The following is a 19,459-nucleotide window of genomic DNA, read 5'->3' on the forward strand; positions in this document are numbered from 1 at the left end:
ATACCAGAAAGTCGTTACAGACTGGCTACTTGCTTTGAGCTGTTGCTTCTTCATGAGATCAATATTAGAAGTGCTATGAGACTTGTGCCTCCTTGATGAATATTTTAAAACTAACAACACTTTATTGTATTTTTTTTTGTCAAGAAGGATGTTTGTCTGTGGGGAGCCAGTGACGTTATGTGGACTATTGATCCTCATCACTTTCAGTCATGGTTAGCTCAGACAAAATGGGAGATGTGAGGTGATGTGAGTGAGTGAGTGAGTTGGTATGGTTTTACGCCGCTCTTAGCAATATTACAGCAATATCACGGCGGTGGACACCAGAAATGGGCTTCACACATTGTACCCATGTCGGGAATCGAACCCGGGTCTTCGGCGTGACGAGCGAACACTTTAACCACTAGGCTACCTGACCGCCCCCTGAGGTGATGTGAGGTAAGGTGATGTGAGGTGAGGTGAGGTGAACTGAGGTAAGAAGAGGTGAGTTCAACACCATTTTGAATGGTTTTCCAGTTATATCACAGTGTGTCAGGTCGATGAGAGAGGAAAGCCCAAAGTGATGCAGGTCTTTGACATTTACCACTTCGGTAAAATCCATGGTTTGGTGCTGAAAAATCTAGAAATATAATCAGGGCAAACCGGGATTCAAACCCACGATCACAGGTTTCTGGCATGTCCAAGGCACATAACTCTGCACAGCAAATTGTGCACCTGAGGTGACAGGGCAGGGAGAGGTGGGGTTTAACATCACATTCAAGATTATTGTTCTCGTATAGCGACGTGCACGTATGTGTCTGCTTCTACTAGTTTGGACTAATACAGGTTTAATAGTGCCCGTCCACAGAGATACCACATCTGAGACGCACAGTCCTTGTTTTATCCCCTCAATATCACACGCCAGTCAGAGTACGAATGTCTTGTGGCATGAGTCCTGGGAAGGAGCCATCAACCTTCCATTCTCAGGACAGTCAAATTCAATGAAAAGAATTTACATGAAACATACAAAATCCTATTTAAAATCCTATTTTAGTTTTGAAAGTCAGGTATTAGCTTCTTAAGGGCATTTTGGTAAGAGCTCTTCTCCATAGATTCCAAATCAAACAGAAACAATCAAATAAGACTAGAAATATAACCTCTTACCTCATGCACAATGAGTGAATGAGCATGATAGGTGTAAAGCTGCTTTGTGCTTTTATTAAATGCAATGAAGTAATGCAGGCTGTTAACAAGAGAATAAGTTTGTTTCCATATTTCACCAATTTTGTCCTCTTAAGTATTACTTATACTGAAGCAAGTGGATTCAAGTATAGTCATTTATTTATTTTTGTCTTACATATACACTAAATATACATAAAGCAAGTCATAAATGTCAGCCTTATGTACAAAGTCTTATATAAAGCAGGTTTGTTTTGTTTGATTTTTTTTTTTTTTTTTTTTTTTAAAGCCACACTCAGTAATATTCTACCTATATGATGGCGGTCTGTAAATAATTGAGTCTGGACCAAACAATCCAGTGATTGAAATCATTACCATCGATTTACGCAATTGGGATACGATGAAATCAATCAAGTCAGCGACCACACAATCCCGTTAGTCGCTTCTTACAACAAGCATGGGTTACTGAAGACCTATTCCAGTGGCGCTACGATGTAAAGTGGACTTTTACAGTCAGTTAACTCCCTTGCCACAGGAAGATGGACAGAGACCTGAAACAGCTGGAATACTGGTGATTGTTGACTACATACACTCTCTCTCTCATAGCAAAGTGAAAACCATCTTTTGAAAACATGTTACTTACATTCTTATGGTTGACCAATTTCATGAGCACAAATTCCCTATATGCACGCTTAGCGTGTGTGACGTTCTGGAAGGGCCGGCTCAGCTTCTTGATGGCCACCATGTGACCGGACTGTGTGTCGCAGGCCGCACTGAAACAGATACCAGACATGTAGCAACAAGTAGTGGTCATTGTGAGACAAGGGACTGCAGACACTGACAAGGCCAACATATCTCTAGACCAATAATTGACCCATGCAGCTGAACGTGTGCTGTGATTCTTGTAAACCTGGTTAGTTAGCATCTATGACCTTTGAAGTAGCTTGTAAAATCTATAGTAGATAGTTCACCTCACACACACATACACAAAGAAACTTAAAAAAAGAAAGAAAGTAAATAGGTATCTGTACTAATATCAATAGGATTACAGACTGTGCTTTTATAAGAATTTTCATATATATAAATAAATATACGAGAAAAAAAATAAAATGTATTTGTATTGTACAGATGAACTTGTAAACCATGTAATGCTTTAATCACCTATGCTGCCACCAACCTGTAGCATGAACACCCACCCATTCTCCCATCTCACAGGCTTGCAGCATATAGTTCCTTTCTTTTATGTACCTATTCACATGGATCACTCCAGAAGACGTTTAGTTCTCGTTTTAACCCCATTATTACATTCAATAAAAGGTAATAATAACACCTGTTACATATTCAAGCCATAAATCAACAATGTCCAACTTGTTTGTTTATTCGAGCCGCTACTCAAAGATAACAATATGGGATAAGGTGAGTATTGCTGAGTTGTGGTATAGTATACTGATTCCAGTCAGGGACTGCGGCATCAGATCTTAATGTCCGTGTTCTCTCACCGACATAAATGTCATCACTTTTTTGCATAAAGTCAGTCGATGGCATGAAGCGACTTTTTCAGAACTTGTGTCCTGTTTGCTGAATTTCTGCAGAACTCTGCTCATGCTATTCACTAGAGAAACCTTGCAGACTTGTGCAGCCTCTGCTGATGTCTCACTAGAGAAACCCTGCAGACTTGTGCAGCCTCTGCTGATGTCTCACTAGAGAAACCCTGCAGACTTGTGCAGCCTCTGCTGATGTCTCACTAGAGAAACCCTGCAGACTTGTGCAGCCTCTGCTGATGTCTCACTAGAGAAACCCTGCAGACTTGTGCAGCCTCTGCTGATGTCTCACTAGACTGCAGAAGCTGTGTGATGGTTTGGTGGATGAGAGAGTGGGTGTCATGGCTAAGTGTGGGGGTGGGATAGGTGAGTGTGGTGAGGGGTGAGAGTGGGGTGAGGTGAGGTGAGGTGAGGTGAGGTGAGGTGGGTGAATGGGTGAGTGAGATGGCGAGTAACAGTCCCTTTAACTAGAGAAAGGGTGTCCGTGCAAGTGGGTTTTCTGACCAATGTGACGGTCCCTTTAAATAATACATGTGGGTCTATGACCAATGTGACTGTCCCTTAGTTAGTGTAAGCAGGTCTCTGACCATGGTTGATGGGTGGATGGTACATTGTCATAAAATGGGTGAGCAGGTTTGGATTCAAGTTTCACTAAGGTTCCTCGCCACTGCCCGACCCAAGATCAAAATACTGCCATGCACATGGTCACATGACATGAACTATCTATTGGCAGTGGGTCTTACAAATCTTGTTTTCTAGTCTGGGTACTGTCGCCTTCAGCTAAACTATGAGTTGTGCAATGATTTAGGATCACTAACTGAATATCCAAATCAGCAGCTCCATTCTCAATACCAACATTGCAGACTCAACAATCTTTGACAAGGAGAACATGGGCCTGTTGACAGGTGTAACAAAGTTCCTTTATGAATGTAACATATTTCTTTGACAAGCATAACATGTCTTTTTGACAAGTGTGACATGGTTCTTTGACAATAATAACAGAGTTCTTTGACAATAATAACATAGTTCTTGGACAATAATAACATGGTTCTTTGACAATATTAACATGGTTCTTTGACAATAATAACATAGTTCTTTGACAATAATTTCATAGTTCTTTGACAATAATAACATAGTTCTTTGACAAGCATAACATGGTTCTATGACGAGCATAACATAATTCTTTGACAAGTGTAATATGTTCACTGATGTAAAGATAATGGCTCTTTGACAAGTGTAACATGGATTCTATGACATTGTATATGGGTTCTTTGATAAAAAAAGAAGGTCTCTCTAAGACGAAAGGAAAGTTGCTCTTTTGACTATTGTGACAGGATCATAGACAAGCGTAACTTTGGATCCTCAAATAAAGTAAGAGTCCCTTTAACTAGAGAGAGGGTGTCTGTGCAAGTGGGTTTTCCAACCAATGTGACTGTCCCTTTAAATAATACAAGCAAGTCTTCGATTAATGTGACTGTCCCTTTAAATAATACAAGCAGGTCTTCGATCAATGTGACTGTCCCTTTAAATAATACAAGCAGCTCTTCGATCAATGTGACTGTCCCTTAACTAGTGTAAGCAGGTCTTCGATCAATGTGACTGTCCTTTTAAATAATACAAGCAGGTATTCGATCAATGTGACTGTCCCTTAACTAGTGTAAGCAGGTCTCTGACTAATGTGTTGAGACCTTTAACAATTGCAACAAAAGCTAGGGTAACATTATTCCTGATCCTCTGATGCAATTTATAGAAATTAGGTACAAATTGGAAAAATGATGGGTTCCTGTTGTCACAATGCATAGCAACAAATGACTGTGTAACCTAGAGCTTAGCTGAGCTGATAAGATCACAGCTACTGTCAACACTGTCCTTCTGTCGGAGGCAATGGAAATACTTTCCTATCTAATCAAACTGCACAAAGATAGATCTGTGTTTATGCAAGACCAAATCGTCCACATCTGCACACTGGCAATACTAGACAAGATGTCTTCATAATGCAGTTAAACTGCGCCTCTCATACTAAACCTATATCAGACTACACAAAGGATGGGGATACAGTCTTATCCTTCCAAGTTTCTTTAACATACAGTGGTGACATGAGTGAGTGAGTGAATTTGATTTTAGGCCCGTTTAGCAATATTCAAGCAATATCACACAAGAAATGTCTTCACACATAGAAGTTTGTTTGTTTGTTTGTTTGTCTGGTGTTTAATGCCGGACTCAGCAATATTTCAGCTATATGACGGCGGTCTGTAAATAATAGAGTTTGGACCAGACAATCCAGTGATTGGCATCATGAACATCGATGTACACAATTGGGATACAATGACATGCATCAACCAAGTCAGCAAGCCTGTCCTCCCGATCCCGTTAGTCTCCTCTTACAACAAGCATAGTCACCTTTTACGGCAAGCATGGGTTGCTGTAGACCTATTCTACCCAGATCTTCACGGGTCACATAGACAAAGAGTGAGTGAGTGAGTGAGTATGGTTTTACGCCGCTTTTAGCAATATTCCAGCAATATCACGGCGGGGGACACCAGAAATGGGCTTCACACATTGTACCCATGTCGGGAATCGAACCCGGGTCTTCAGTGTGACGAACTAACGCCTTAACCACTAGGCTACCCGACCGCCCAACACATACACAAAGAAGACACATCAGTTAATCTGGTTTTAATCTGCTTAAATGTAGAGGAGCAAGGAGCAAGAACAAGTGTATGCCATGATCAACAAGGTTTGCTTTACATTCTTTCGGTGTGTAACTTCCTACACTGGAATTTGAGTAACGTTTTTAAGTCTGAAGATTACATCACCAAGAATTGTAAGCATTCAAGCTGAGGAAAACATGGGTCAAACTGACCTAGGAAGATGCTATCTATAGTAGTGATAACTCATGGAAGGCAGAAGGAGTACCCTATACATTAAACTATATTTGTCTACCAAGCTAGTTACCTCTGTCGTTTGAAGAACGCTTTCGTTTCGTGTTTATTGATTCGGTAATCTTGCCAGGTGAGATTTCATTTATCTTGAGATTGATGTTGAGAAGGTACAGATAGGTTGCATACAGGGAATATACAATTTACTATTTATTATCAAATCTGTCTGGCTATCTAGCTACCGTAATTCCTTGCATAAATGCCCAACCTCTTATCTTTTTCACAATAACAATAGCTTAACTTGAGGGAGGCCAATCATTTCAAAAAGTTCAAGACAGGTCCGATAAAATAAATCATTTTGAGTACATGACCTTTAGTAGAGGGAGCCTCATAAGAGGTGACATTCCTGCCCCACTACTCTCCATCTCCTCGAACATCAACTGAAATCTTGTCAATCATCTTCATTATGTACAGCACAACATCTACATCATAATGTTTTTCCATAAAGTTTTATTTACAAACAGTTCACCATTAGACTTTATCTACATTATGAATTTTATTTACCATCGAATTTCAACATAATCTATTTATTTACCCATCAAACATATTAATGAGCTTAGTCATTAAACATTATCTACATAAGGATGTTTAGTCATCACAAGTTTCAGCTGTGCCTAAGATGACTGATGTACCCTTGTGCCTACAAAGAATTTAATCATCAAACACACACATGAGAGCTAGTTAAGTCAAAATAAAAATACCATATCCCTTCTGACTCTGCATTCATAAAAACAACATTGCAAGGAGAGACGCTTCCAGCTCCCCTATACTTGACTAGTTGATGGTACTGGGGAACACCTTGAGTAGCATGATCTCTTGCCATGAAGAGTTGACAGTGTGTAATTCTGGCATGGACCAAAGAGCGATAACACGCAATATGCAGGAGGCGCTCACCTCCTGAATCACTGATGTGAATATATATTTCAGATTTCTGAATCCTTCAGAATGGTAGAAGGGATCGATGGCACCGATATTTGCAAAACCACAATTATTGATCAGTGTGATACAGTATAACCAGTATGTGGCAAGTAATAGATGAAACCTAGCCATCCAAGTCTGGTATATGTACTCCTAATCCTATAAATTGCCAACCCGTCTGAAAGACATCTTTCCAAGTGGAGGACTGCATCTTGTATCAGTGAATGCAAATAGCCCATTATCACATGACTGATCTACTTTTTTTGTTTTGAACATAGTTTGAACAGAACTTACAGAGTAATTGAAGTGGGTGAGTGAGTGGGTGAATGACTCACAGTATGTATTACTGTCACTGTACTTCATCGATACATTTGTAAGTCAATCTTTCTGAAAATGTTTTCCCAGGAAATTGTCAATTTGGGCAACAAACAACTGTTTAATAATGACAAAGCCTCAGACATAACCCCCATGTCCTCATTATATCATCAAGGGTCTTATATGTTAATCTTGAGTCTTTAATCACGCGTGGTCCCAATTTGAATCCATCAATGTCTGTGAGACCACAATCTCCTATATTGGTCTACAGTGTGTTCACAGATCACTTTAACAAGGATGGCTGTGCCAGCCATCTCAAGACATTGGCAACCTAATCTATGTATGTAAGACAACCCTTGGCTGGCCTGGTAGGCGCACAGTGTTGATCTGTCCACACACCTACATCACAGTGTACTACAGAACAAGGCCTGACTCTAGTGGACACACCTACATCTGTCCACACACCTACATCACAGTGTACTACAGAACAAGGCCTGACTCTGGTGGACACACCTACATCTGTCCACACACCTACATCACAGTGTACTATAGGACAAGGCCTGACTCTGGTGGTCACACCTACGTCTGTCCACACACCTACATCACAGTGTACTATAGGACAAGGCCTGACTCTGGTGGTCACACCTACGTCTGTCCACACACCTACATCACAGTGTACTATAGGACAAGGCCTGACTCTGGTGGTCACACCTACGTCTGTCCACACACCTACATCACAGTGTACTATAGGACAAGGCCTGACTCTGGTGGTCACACCTACATCTGTCCACACACCTACATCACAGTGTACTATAGGACAAGGCCTGACTCTGGTGGTCACACCTACGTCTGTCCACACACCTACATCACAGTGTACTATAGGACAAGGCCTGACTCTGGTGGTCACACCTACGTCTGTCCACACACCTACATCACAGTGTACTATAGGACAAGGCCTGACTCTGGTGGTCACACCTACGTCTGTCCACACACCTACATCACAGTGTACTATAGGACAAGGCCTGACTCTGGTGGTCACACCTACATCTGTCCACACACCTACATCACAGTGTACTATAGGACAAGGCCTGACTCTGGTGGTCACACCTACATCTGTCCACACACCTACATCACAGTGTACTATAGGACAAGGCCTGACTCTGGTGGTCACACCTACGTCTGTCCACACACCTACATCACAGTGTACTATAGGACAAGGCCTGACTCTGGTGGACACACCTGACATCTGTCCACACACCTACATCACAGTGTACTATAGGACAAGGCCTGACTCTGGTGGACACACCTGACATCTGTCCACACACCTACATCACAGTGTACTATAGGACAAGGCCTGACTCTGGTGGACACACCTGACATCTGTCCACACACCTACATCACAGTGTACTATAGGACAAGGCCTGACTCTGGTGGTCACACCTACGTCTGTCCACACACCTGACATCTGTCCACACACCTACATCACAGTGTACTATAGGACAAGGCCTGACTCTGGTGGACACACCTGACATCTGTCCACACACCTACATCACAGTGTACTATAGGACAAGGCTTTACTCTGGTGGACACACCTGACATCTGTCCACACAGCTACATCACAGTGTACTACAGAACAAGGCCTGACTCTGGTGGACACACCTACGTCTGTCCACACACCTGACATCTGTCCACACACCTACATCACAGTGTACTACAGAACAAGGCCTGACTCTGGTGGACACACCTGACATCTGTCCACACCTACATCACAGTGTACTATAGGACAAGGCCTGACTCTGGTGGTCACACCTGACATCTGTCCACACACCTACATCACAGTGTACTATAGGACAAGGCCTGACTTTGGTGGACACACCTACATCTGTCCACACACCTACATCACAGTGTACTACAGAACAAGGCCTGACTCTGGTGGACACACCTAACATCTGTCCACACACCTACATCAGAGTGTACTATAGGACAAGGCCTGACTCTGGTGGACACACCTGACATCTGTCCACACACCTACATCACAGTGTACTATAGGACAAGGCCTGACTCTGGTGGACACACCTGACATCTGTCCACACAGCTACATCTGTCCACACACCTACATCAGAGTGTACTATAGGACAAGGCCAGGCCCTTAGCTATTCTAGTATTGGAGCTGACAATCGCTATTACATGGTTAATTATTAACATTAACACCTACAACTGTTCTAGATCAGGATAATTCACGATCTAGCCACCATCCACTGCACAAACAACAACCTGTAATCTTGTGGAGAAACACAATCGAGGAATTGATTGAGACCATTTGGGAAGATCCCAAGGGTAATGTTTTGTCAACATATCTGGCGTGACTATCCATCACCATTCATACTCAATGACACTCAGCTACCCATATAATCTACAGTCTTCCTAACAGAGTGAGTGATGGTTGGATGATGTTTCATGTTATGTTGACTCAACTGGACCAATACTGTGATTCCAAACTGGACTCCATTGAGAAAGAATAGATGCTCGAGTGAGGTGAGACAGGGTGAGGTGAGATGGGGTGAGGTGAGACAGGGTGAGGTGAGACGGGGTGAGGTGAGCTTAATGTGGGAGTGAGCTTAATGCGGAATGAAAGCCCAAAGTGATGCAGGTCCCAGATGTTTACTACTTTGGTGAAACCTACAAGCACAGGTATGGTGCTGACAAACTTAGAAACATAATAGGGGCAAAATGGGATTCAAACCCATAATCAAAGGTTTCTGGCACGATAAATCCCTGCATGGGGTACTGGGGACCCCTTTCCCCTAGAGTCCAGAGTGAGTGAGGGCATATTTGTTCCAGTCACTGCTTGAACATATTCAATATTTTTCACTGTTTCTTTTCTCTTCACAACACCTTAAAACCTGAGGCACTGTCATTTTTTCCATGTATTTTCTGGTACAAGTAATTATAACACCCTACAGAATATAAAAGGGCAGCCCGTTTCCATGCTTACACAACCAAAGTAGTAGTGGAGCCAGATCATGAGAGGATGAAGTCTACCCGTCCTGAAAAGATTCAATTTCCCCACCCCAACCTGTAACTTCACGACGACCACTTCTCAATATCAACTCCATTAATAATGTACAGTGCAATGTCAGCAGAATGGTACTGAATGAAGACAAGTCCTAATTTGGTACAGCATCAGTTATCCATCCATCTCTTCTGCCAGCATGGGTTTAGCTGGAGGCCGATAGTGATCTATTTCACGAATATGACTCACTTCAACCTATTTTCCATTGTTGCTCAGGTGTTTTTCTGCCCAATCAGCAATTTTGAGCTATTTTGCAGCAACAGAGTTTCTTAGGAAACATATATGCTTATTAACATAAGTTTTAATTAAAGTGCAATTTTATTCCATAAAAGTTGGAAATTTAAACCTGATGAAATATACTTCTACTTATAACATATAAAGCAAGTTGGGTCAGAAATATTACAGCTATACATCATGAGTGAGTGAGTGAGATGGGTTTAACGACGCTTTTAACAGTAGTCCAGTAGCATGCCCAAGGGACGCAACTCTGCACAGCGATTCGCAGTGCCTTAGACGACTGGGCTATACATCATGAACAACATGTGTCCAGTGTACATACAGCCTGGCCAGGGAAACAACGGAAATTACCTAGGGTATGAGGGGAGTTAGAAATTATTCACAGGTCAATTCGAGTTAAGACTAGCAAAAAAACAAGATAAAGAGACGATATAGCGCTTGTTAATACTGAGAGAAACAAGTGAGTGCGTGAGTATGGTTTTACGCCGCTTTTAGCAATATTCCAGCAGTATCACAGCGGGGAGACACCAGAAATAGGCTTCACACTTTGTACCCATGTCGGGAATCGAACCCAGGTTCTTGTCATGACGAACGAATGCTTTAATCACTAGGCTACCCAACCGCCCCTCTGAGGGAAAAATGAAAGTAAACAACATAAATGCTCGTAAAGAATGTCAATATAAATGTGGAGGAATGAGTTCGCCCGATCACCTAAAGTGTCTCAATTCATTGTGCACTGTTACGATCCTTAAGTGTTCCAGAATCCAATGATGGCTGGTTTGAATCCCAATTTGCCTGGGTTATATTTCTAGGTTTGACCACACCTGACCATTGCTCATGGGTTCCAAAAAAAGGGGTCAACATCTAAGACCTGCATCACCTTCTCCCACATCGAGGAACAGATGTGTTGTAATGAGTGAGTGAGTGAGTGAGTGAGTGAGTGAGTGAGTGAGTGAGGTCTTACGCCTCTTTTAACAATATGCCAGTAATATCACGTCAGGGGACACCAGAAAAGGGCTTCACACATTGTACCCATGTCGGGAATCGAACCCAGGTGTTCGGTATGACAGGCGAACGCTTTAACCACTTGGCTACCCAACCGCCGCTGCCAAACAATGACCCATTTGATGACTTATTTCTTTCCATAACTATATACATGAATCATCACAGATACGTACCTGAATAGGTTCTGGTGTTTTCAATGTTTTATTTCGGGTTTTTTATAAACATATTCGAAGGCAAAACCATAAAATTATCTTATGGAACAGGGCATCAAGCTATACCCTAATCACTGCTAATTAACAGATCAGTCTGTTTAACCATCTCCTACATAAAACCATTTACAATGTTCGCTTATTATCTCCATTCCTTTTAAATTTATTGACCCGGAAGGGACCAGATTCTCTTAACCTTTACATTCACTCAGTAAAATGAAAATATAATAAAACATAAAAGAGAAAATTAAGTGATAAACTTGGAGACTGCACTTAGGCCAAATGTTAAGGAAAGAACTGTGATAACTGAAACGAGGACATTCATAGAAAGTCTTGCTGAGAAAGCACCACAGATTTCATCGCCACACATCATTAGCTGACCATTTTTTAGACATCAATAAACTCTGCCTTCACAGCAGCTGGGGCTAGGTCACACAAACCAGAATCAATGAAAATGATTTGCCAAATACTTTTTAAGTTTGATGTATAGATTGCGAATGACTCCAAATTGAGAGAGAAGACTTCAGAAGGAAGATAGACTCCCAGAGCAGCTTCATGTCCCTCTGCCATATCACATATAATCAAGATTCCACGACTGGTTTCCAAGAAATTTCAGATTTCTTCATGTTCATGAATAAGCAAAATAGGCTATAAAAGATGCAAAGGAAGAGGTTAGGTTAAACAGGGGATGAGGACATCATGTCTTTTTACAATATTCAGCCCCTGCAACTCAGGACCAGTAATATCCATGACAAAGGCACATTTGTAACTTAGACCTGCACAATGTGTTAAATCTTTATTTCTAATATCAGATATAACCCCAACTAATGAGTCAGAATATGGCAAAGATCTCACTTAAACATTTTTTGAAAGGATTCTATTTCAAAGAAAACAAGAGTCATCAGAAGATGACAAATCCCCCAGCCCTCACAAAAGCAAAAGACACCACCTCAGCCTCTGGTTAATACATGTACAAAGTTTGGATGAAAAATCTTTCACAGTTTCAAGTAATGCTCCAGAAAAGAAATACAGACAGACAGACAGACAGACAGACAGACAGACGGATGGACAGACAGACCAGATGACTCAATGCCCCCACATTATATGCTGAGGGAATAAAAACTAAATCATTTACACTTTGAAATTCAAAATACATGTCAGTTAAATATAGGCAGGAAACCATGTGTGATCTTAAGAAATAATTTGAATTGTGAAAATTAGGAATTTCTGCATAAAAAGTACTTCAGTTTATTATCTTTTTTTTCAAATTAGGAGAAATCAATTCTTTCAACCTAAAACAACTAAATCACAAAAAGAAACATTTTTCAAATCATAATGAAATGCCGAAAATCTTGAAAAGAGAAAAGATCAAATCAGTTACCAGCCCACACAATTGAACACAACCTTTTCCCTTAATGAGTACATTTCTTTAAAGAGATCAACCAATTACTTGGAAGAATTCTATGAAATTGTAGTACGAAATCGTTTAACAAGCTTCAAATTCAAGACAGAGTCCTTAGATGCATCAAGTGATGGTTTACAAAGCTACATGAATGAAAGGATTACGTCAGTATGGAATCCTAACAACTCCAGTACCGGCAAAAACAACACCAATCTATCCTTTGGGCCTGAGAGGCCAAGGATTAATTGTATTCCAAGTTAAAAGGGCAGACCTTGAGTATGCATTACCCCACAAAGACACAGTAAACCTCTCAGATACACTTTAATGCATGATACGATTAGATTTGAAACCAGCAGAACATGAGATGCCGCCTGTCCAACTAGGTCTCTCTTAGAGCCGGGCTTCACTCAGTGATGGGTCTGTTTCTTGTGCAATACCATGTTTGCACGAGTCAATAAGACTACAAGGGTGTAAAAAGCTTAGCGCCACCATCCAATACATCTCCCTGACAGAGATATAGTTCCCCACGAGGTGTAGGAATACGTTCAGGAGATGTTCGTCCAATCCAGACTTGCCGGTATTGATTCATGCCATGCTGATGTTCGCCGCAAGGTAAAAGCTTCATAAAGTGTGGCGATGAACGCTTCGACTATTGATCATCGGCCGATAAACAATAACCTTGGACTCTGCAGTGGAATGGGATCACTCTCCTACAGTTTGACACAGAAATAGGCTCCAACCAGACATTCTTAATTCATTGCCCATTTCATGATCTCTCAGTTTCAATAGAAGACCAGCCTACGTGTATGAAACCAATGCTGAGACATATTAACATGATTAACAAGTAAAACATTGCTCACAGGAATGACATAGGAATCTATGAAGGATGGATCGGGCATTGGGTCATCATATACACTGCTTGTATCACATTCATTTGCAGGGATGTAGGGATAATTCTAGGGTAGGGCCTTGTGCTTTTAGCCCCTATTTTTGAAAAAAGGCCCACATTTTCAAACACAACGGGGCATTTTAACATTGTGCTGTATGGGCGTACCTCTGGAATACTTAAAATTTTCAAAAAATTCCTTGAGTGAACCCTGTAGACGGTACCAACACAAATATTATATTTGCATGATACTTATCTTCAACTTCAGAAAGCTTTTGTCCAGTGTTTGTAGAATCATCATACACTCAGAATGCCTGTTTGTACAATCTGTCTGATCAGTCTAGGATCAATATGACCAAATTTCCCACCAAGAGTCTGTGTCTATTAAGAGCTGAGTCAGCTACAGCTGATGATTTCTCCCCATTACACTTGAAAACCATAACGTTCATAAAACTCTTTGCTTCAGGAATCAGGTACGAAAGAATTAAGCACCAAGGGCTTTAATATGGTCCAGGGCCCCGTTCCACAAAGCGATCGTAGCGTGAAGGTGATCATAACTCTGATACTTTTTCACAGACTTACGAGTGTCATAATGCTAAGGTGATCGTAACTCCCACACTTTAACACAGATTTACGAGTGTCATAATGCTAAGGTGATCGTAACTCCCACACTTTAACACAGACTTACGAGTGTCATAATGCTAAGGTGATCGTAACTCCCACACTTTAACATAGACTTACGAGTAGCATAATGCTAAGGTGATCGTAACTCCCACACTTTAACACAGACTTATGAGTGTCATAATGCTAAGGTGATCGTAACTCCCACACTTTTTCAAATAGACTTAGGAGTGACATAGCCTGAAAGTGATCTTAACTCCCACACTTTAACACAGACTTACGAGTGTCATAACGCTAAGGTGATCGTAACTCCCACACTTTAACACAGACTTATGAGTGTCATAACGCTAAGGTGATCGTAACTCCCACACTTTAACACAGACTTACGAGTGTCATAATGCTAAGGTGATCGTAACTCCCACACTTTAACACAGACTTACGAGTGTCATAATGCTAAGGTGATCGTAACTCCCACACTTTAACAAAGACTTACCAGTGTTGGAGCACCAAGGTGATCGTAACTCCCAAACTTTAACACAGACTTACGAGTAGCGGAGCACGAAGGTGATCATAACTTTAACACAGACTTACGAGCGTCATAGCGCTAAGGTGATCATAACTCCCATACTTAAACAGACTTATTGCAGCCGTATCCCTGTTCCCCTTTTGGAACAGGACCCAAACTCACACAGGTATCAGAGGTTTATCGCTTAGATCATTATCAGGGTGAATCTTGGTTGGTTGGTTGGTGTGTTGTTTTACGCCGCTCTCAGCAATATTCCAACTATATGACAGCGGTCTGTAAATAATTGAGTCTGCGCCAGACAATCCAGTGGTTGATATCATGAGGATCGATCCACGCAATTGGGATCGATGACATGCATCAACCAAGTCAGCGAGCCTGACCACCCGATCCCGTTAGTCGCCTCTTGCGACAAGCATAGTCACCTTTTACGGCAAGCATGGGTTGCTGAAAACCTATTCTACCCCGGATCTTCACGGGTCAGGGTGAATCTTGGATTCGAACCAGTGACCAGCAGGTTTTGATCTAATATTCCACTTACATGACTGCAACCAGTAAATACTAGAGTCTGGACTAGACAATCCAGTGATTGATTTTGTAAGCAACACTCCAAGCCTTTGGATTATGACAATTAACCAAGTCACGGAGGCATTTGATGGCCTCATACGACCAGCACAGACTGCTAGGGACCAATTCAAATCCCCCTGCGGTACCAGCAGGTAATAAGGGCAGAGTGGGGACATATTCTGAACAACAGTCTTCGTGCCACTGGGTCACCAGGGCCTCTTTCTCCAAAATATGAATATAAGTCAGTGTAACAGAAATGTGAAACATCATTAAGATTTACTCAAATTTAAGAACAAAATTTCCACTTGGAAAATTAGAGAACCCAAGTTGAAAGAAATACTGACCTGAATAGTGTACCCATATTTCAGTTGTTTATGGTTTTTATTGGTGCCTTCCCTTTGCCCAGGGCACGTATTACGGCAAATACGGTGCAATATTTGACCTATCAACTACACCATAAAAATACAATATGTTCTATTCATCAAGAAACCGACGAGTCTTCTTGATATCATGCATTGTTAAAAAACTATATAATTGCAATATATCTCACAGCAGAGTTAACCATGATTGCCAAATTCAAGACCTTTTCCAGGCATTAATTGAATTCATATGGCCTTTTCAAGGCTGATTCAAACTTATGCCTTTTCAAGGCGGGACTGCCAAGTTCAAAGCCTTTCCTTGTCTGTAAACTGTTGTACAAGGTAGACCAAAAGATCCGCTAGAGTTATACATATGAAGCGTTGTCCACATAAATCTCATATCCATCATAACCATATAAAATAATCAACTCAAAGGGATATAGACATCAATCAGCATTCCCTAAACAAACATCCAATCAGCACACCTTTCCTGAATCACCGACATCCCGTTTCTGCTATTTATTCTGTACGCAACCATCCAACATCAAATAACAAACTTGACTCAAAGTCGATATATCGGGTCAGCGTACACTAGGTGCCTTTTGAATATTGCATTGTTACAGAGACAGCAGCTAAGCTGGCCTACTGCACACCCACTTGAAAACCCTTTCTGTTCAGATCACCCCACAATGGGAGCTTGGAAAAATCTATAATCGGAGAACGTCCTCAGATACTGTCGAACTCTACACGAGAACAATGGCTATAAATAGACCACAAACATAATATAGCATGCATGGCTAAGAACAATGTCCATGACTGTCTGTTTAGTGTGTTAGATGCGAAGACATTGCTTCCATGGATATTTATGGTCCTGGAACAAATTGCAGTGTATTTCTGTCCATGTTGTCATGTGTGTAATGATTTTGTTTAAAAATTTACTGATAAAACATAAAACTGAGTATGGGCAAGAAATAAATTATCACTGACAGAATTCTGTGAAGTGAAACAACATGTTATTTGATTGGTTTGGTTTTTTAAGGACAAAACATTATTAGATGAAATGTATGTAATCAATAGCCAATTATAAACAGTAATTATGTAGTTGGTTTGTTTATTGATTGGGATTATAAAGCTACAATTATACTTTAAAGATGTATTATACAGTTGAGGTAGGGGAAGGGTAGGAAAATGGTGGGTGTGGTTTCAATCATCAATGAGTGAGTTTGGTTAAACCCCATTTTAAACAGTATTCTATTTCTAGTTATATCAAGGCATGTCAGCTTAATGTGGGTGGAAAACCCGAAATGATGCATCACAGACTTTTACCACTTCAGCTAAACTCACATGGACAGGTATGTAGTCTTCCGGGCCTTTGAGAAAAATATTTAAAAAGGAGTCTAACTCAAGTCTAGAATGTTTTTTTAATATTTTACAGTAAATGGACAGTTTACCGTTTAATACATTCTCATTAGTTAACTTACTGACCAGTAGGAAACAGTTCCCTAAGCATGCTAAGTATGGGTAGGTTACTGACAGACCAAAATTGAGGTGAATGAGAAATTCAAATCCATGACCAGTGGATCCTGACACAGCTAAGGGACACAACTCTGCAAAGTGAATTTATGCACCTTGATCACTGGGCCACGTATACCAACACCAACATGATACAGCTAGAAGGGCAATCGGAGACTGGGAGTGAGTAACTTGGGTTTGAATCTACATCGAACAGTATTTCAGTTCCATCCTGGTGTCAGCTTAATGTGGGAGGAAAGTACAAAGTGTGTGGCAACTATGCTTGTCGTAAGAGGTGACTAACGGGATCAGGTGGTCAGGCTCACTGACTTGGTTGATGCATGTCATCATATCCCAAATGAATGGATCGATGCTCATGATATCAATCACTGGATTGTCCGGTCCAGGCTCAATTATTTACAGACCGCCATCATATAGCTTAAATATAGTTGAGTGCGACATTAAACAACAAACAAACAAACATAATAAGAAATGCCATGGTCTTTTGACATTCTGTATCACGATTATGTATTGACTGATTGTTACTTATACTTGGAAAAACATTTGACTTGTCACCGACATAATCACTGATTGATCAGTGTGGATAAAACACTCACAAATAATGACTCAATCAAACCCCAATCCAAACACTGTAATACCGCAGGTCTTGCTGATCAAAGTATTGACAGCCAGCAACACAAAACAAATATCTTGAAGGTCATGTTTCCAAGGATCAGGAAAAAGCAGATACAATGTCAAATGTTTCCAAAAACGTCATTGTATCTCATTCCAAACAAGATATTTTATAAGCGAGTGAGTTGTGTTTAATGCCACTTTGAACAGTACTCCAGTTATATCACAGCGTGTCAGCTTGATGTGGGAGGAAAGTGTGAAGGTATCCTATCCTCAGATGTGTGCTACTTTGGTGAAACCCACGGGTGTGATGTGGACAAACTTAGAGAAACATAATAGGGGCAAACCTGGATTCGAACCCATCCTCAATCATAGGCATAATTTTAATTCTGGCGTGCCCAAGGGATGCAACTCTACAAGGAACTGCGGCGCATTAGACAAGTGGGCCACCCGTGCCCCCAGATTTTTATGACAAGATGTGATTATTAAAGCATATAAATACATCAGAGGGTGCTGTGTCTTTCTTGTACATTATTCATCCCTCTGCAAGGGGCGGTCGGGTAGCCTAGTGGTTAAAGCGTTCGCTCGTCACGCCGAAGACCCGGGTTCGATTCCCGACATGGGTACAATGTGTGAAGCCCATTTCTGGTGTCCCCCGCCGTGATATTGCTGGAATATTGCTAAAAGCGGCGTAAAACCATACTCACTCACTCACTCATCCCTCTGCAAAACCTCTGAGCAGGCTGAAAAAGCTTTCCCCCTTATGTTACAGATTGCCCTAGGCTCTTTTGCAGCAGTTAAGAAAACAAACAGATTAAAAAAATGAACACAATTTTAGTTTGGAGGAAATAAAATAATCAGCCTTGGAATAAATAGACACATTTTCCTGAAAACTGATTAGAAACAATAAACTAATTTCTAAAATTAGTCAAACTTAAATAGATTCAAACCGCAGAATGCTGAATATAAGCACAAAACATATTAGATTATATAATCTGTGAAAGTGGTAGAAAAAACAAACTTGTTTAAGCAACAAATGTACCCTAGTGTCTTAAAATAGTCAGTACTGGACTGGTGATTTAAACAAAAGAAACACAAGAAAATAGTGTAGGGATAGGGGCTCCAGATTTGGGTCGGTTGTGAAACCAGAAACACAAATATACGAGGGTTGGCTGAAAAGTTCTAAGCCTAACTGTGAATGACCTGTACCAAGTAGATGGTTTTCATTTGTTTCTCCACATAGTTCCCTTCCAGGTTTACACACTTTTGCCAGCAATGCTGCAAGGCCTGGATGCCGGTCAAGAAGAAATTTTCTTCAGCCACCCTAAAAAAGTCATTCACAGCGGAAATGACGTCATCATTACTAGGAAAATGGCAACCAGCTAGTTCCTTTTTCATTTTGGGAAACAGATGGAAGTCTGACGGGGCCAAATCCGGTGAATAAGGGGGATGGTCAATGAGTTTGAAGCCACAATCATGGATCGCTGACATGGCAACCACCGATTTGTGAACAGGAGCATTGTCTTGGTGGAACAGGACTCCTTTAGTGAGCATTCCCCGTTGC

At 41.1% G+C, this 19,459-nt stretch overlaps 1 protein-coding gene across 2 annotated transcripts in view; it reads right to left on the minus strand.

The window, feature by feature from the left end:
- LOC124138176 (stress-activated protein kinase JNK-like) overlaps nt 1–19,459 on the minus strand; it is an 83,425-nt gene that overhangs the window by 49,851 nt on the left and 14,115 nt on the right. For both annotated transcript variants that reach the window (XM_046504718.2, XM_046504710.2), the window contains exon 3: nt 1,799–1,928. In XM_046504718.2, coding sequence (XP_046360674.1) covers nt 1,799–1,928 — 130 coding nt within the window. The remainder of the gene's footprint in view (nt 1–1,798; nt 1,929–19,459) is intronic.

This window comes from Haliotis rufescens, unplaced genomic scaffold (assembly GCF_023055435.1).
Source record: "Haliotis rufescens isolate VD_foot unplaced genomic scaffold, xgHalRufe1.0.p SCAF_40, whole genome shotgun sequence".
In the NCBI taxonomy this organism is placed as follows: domain Eukaryota; kingdom Metazoa; phylum Mollusca; class Gastropoda; order Lepetellida; family Haliotidae; genus Haliotis; species Haliotis rufescens.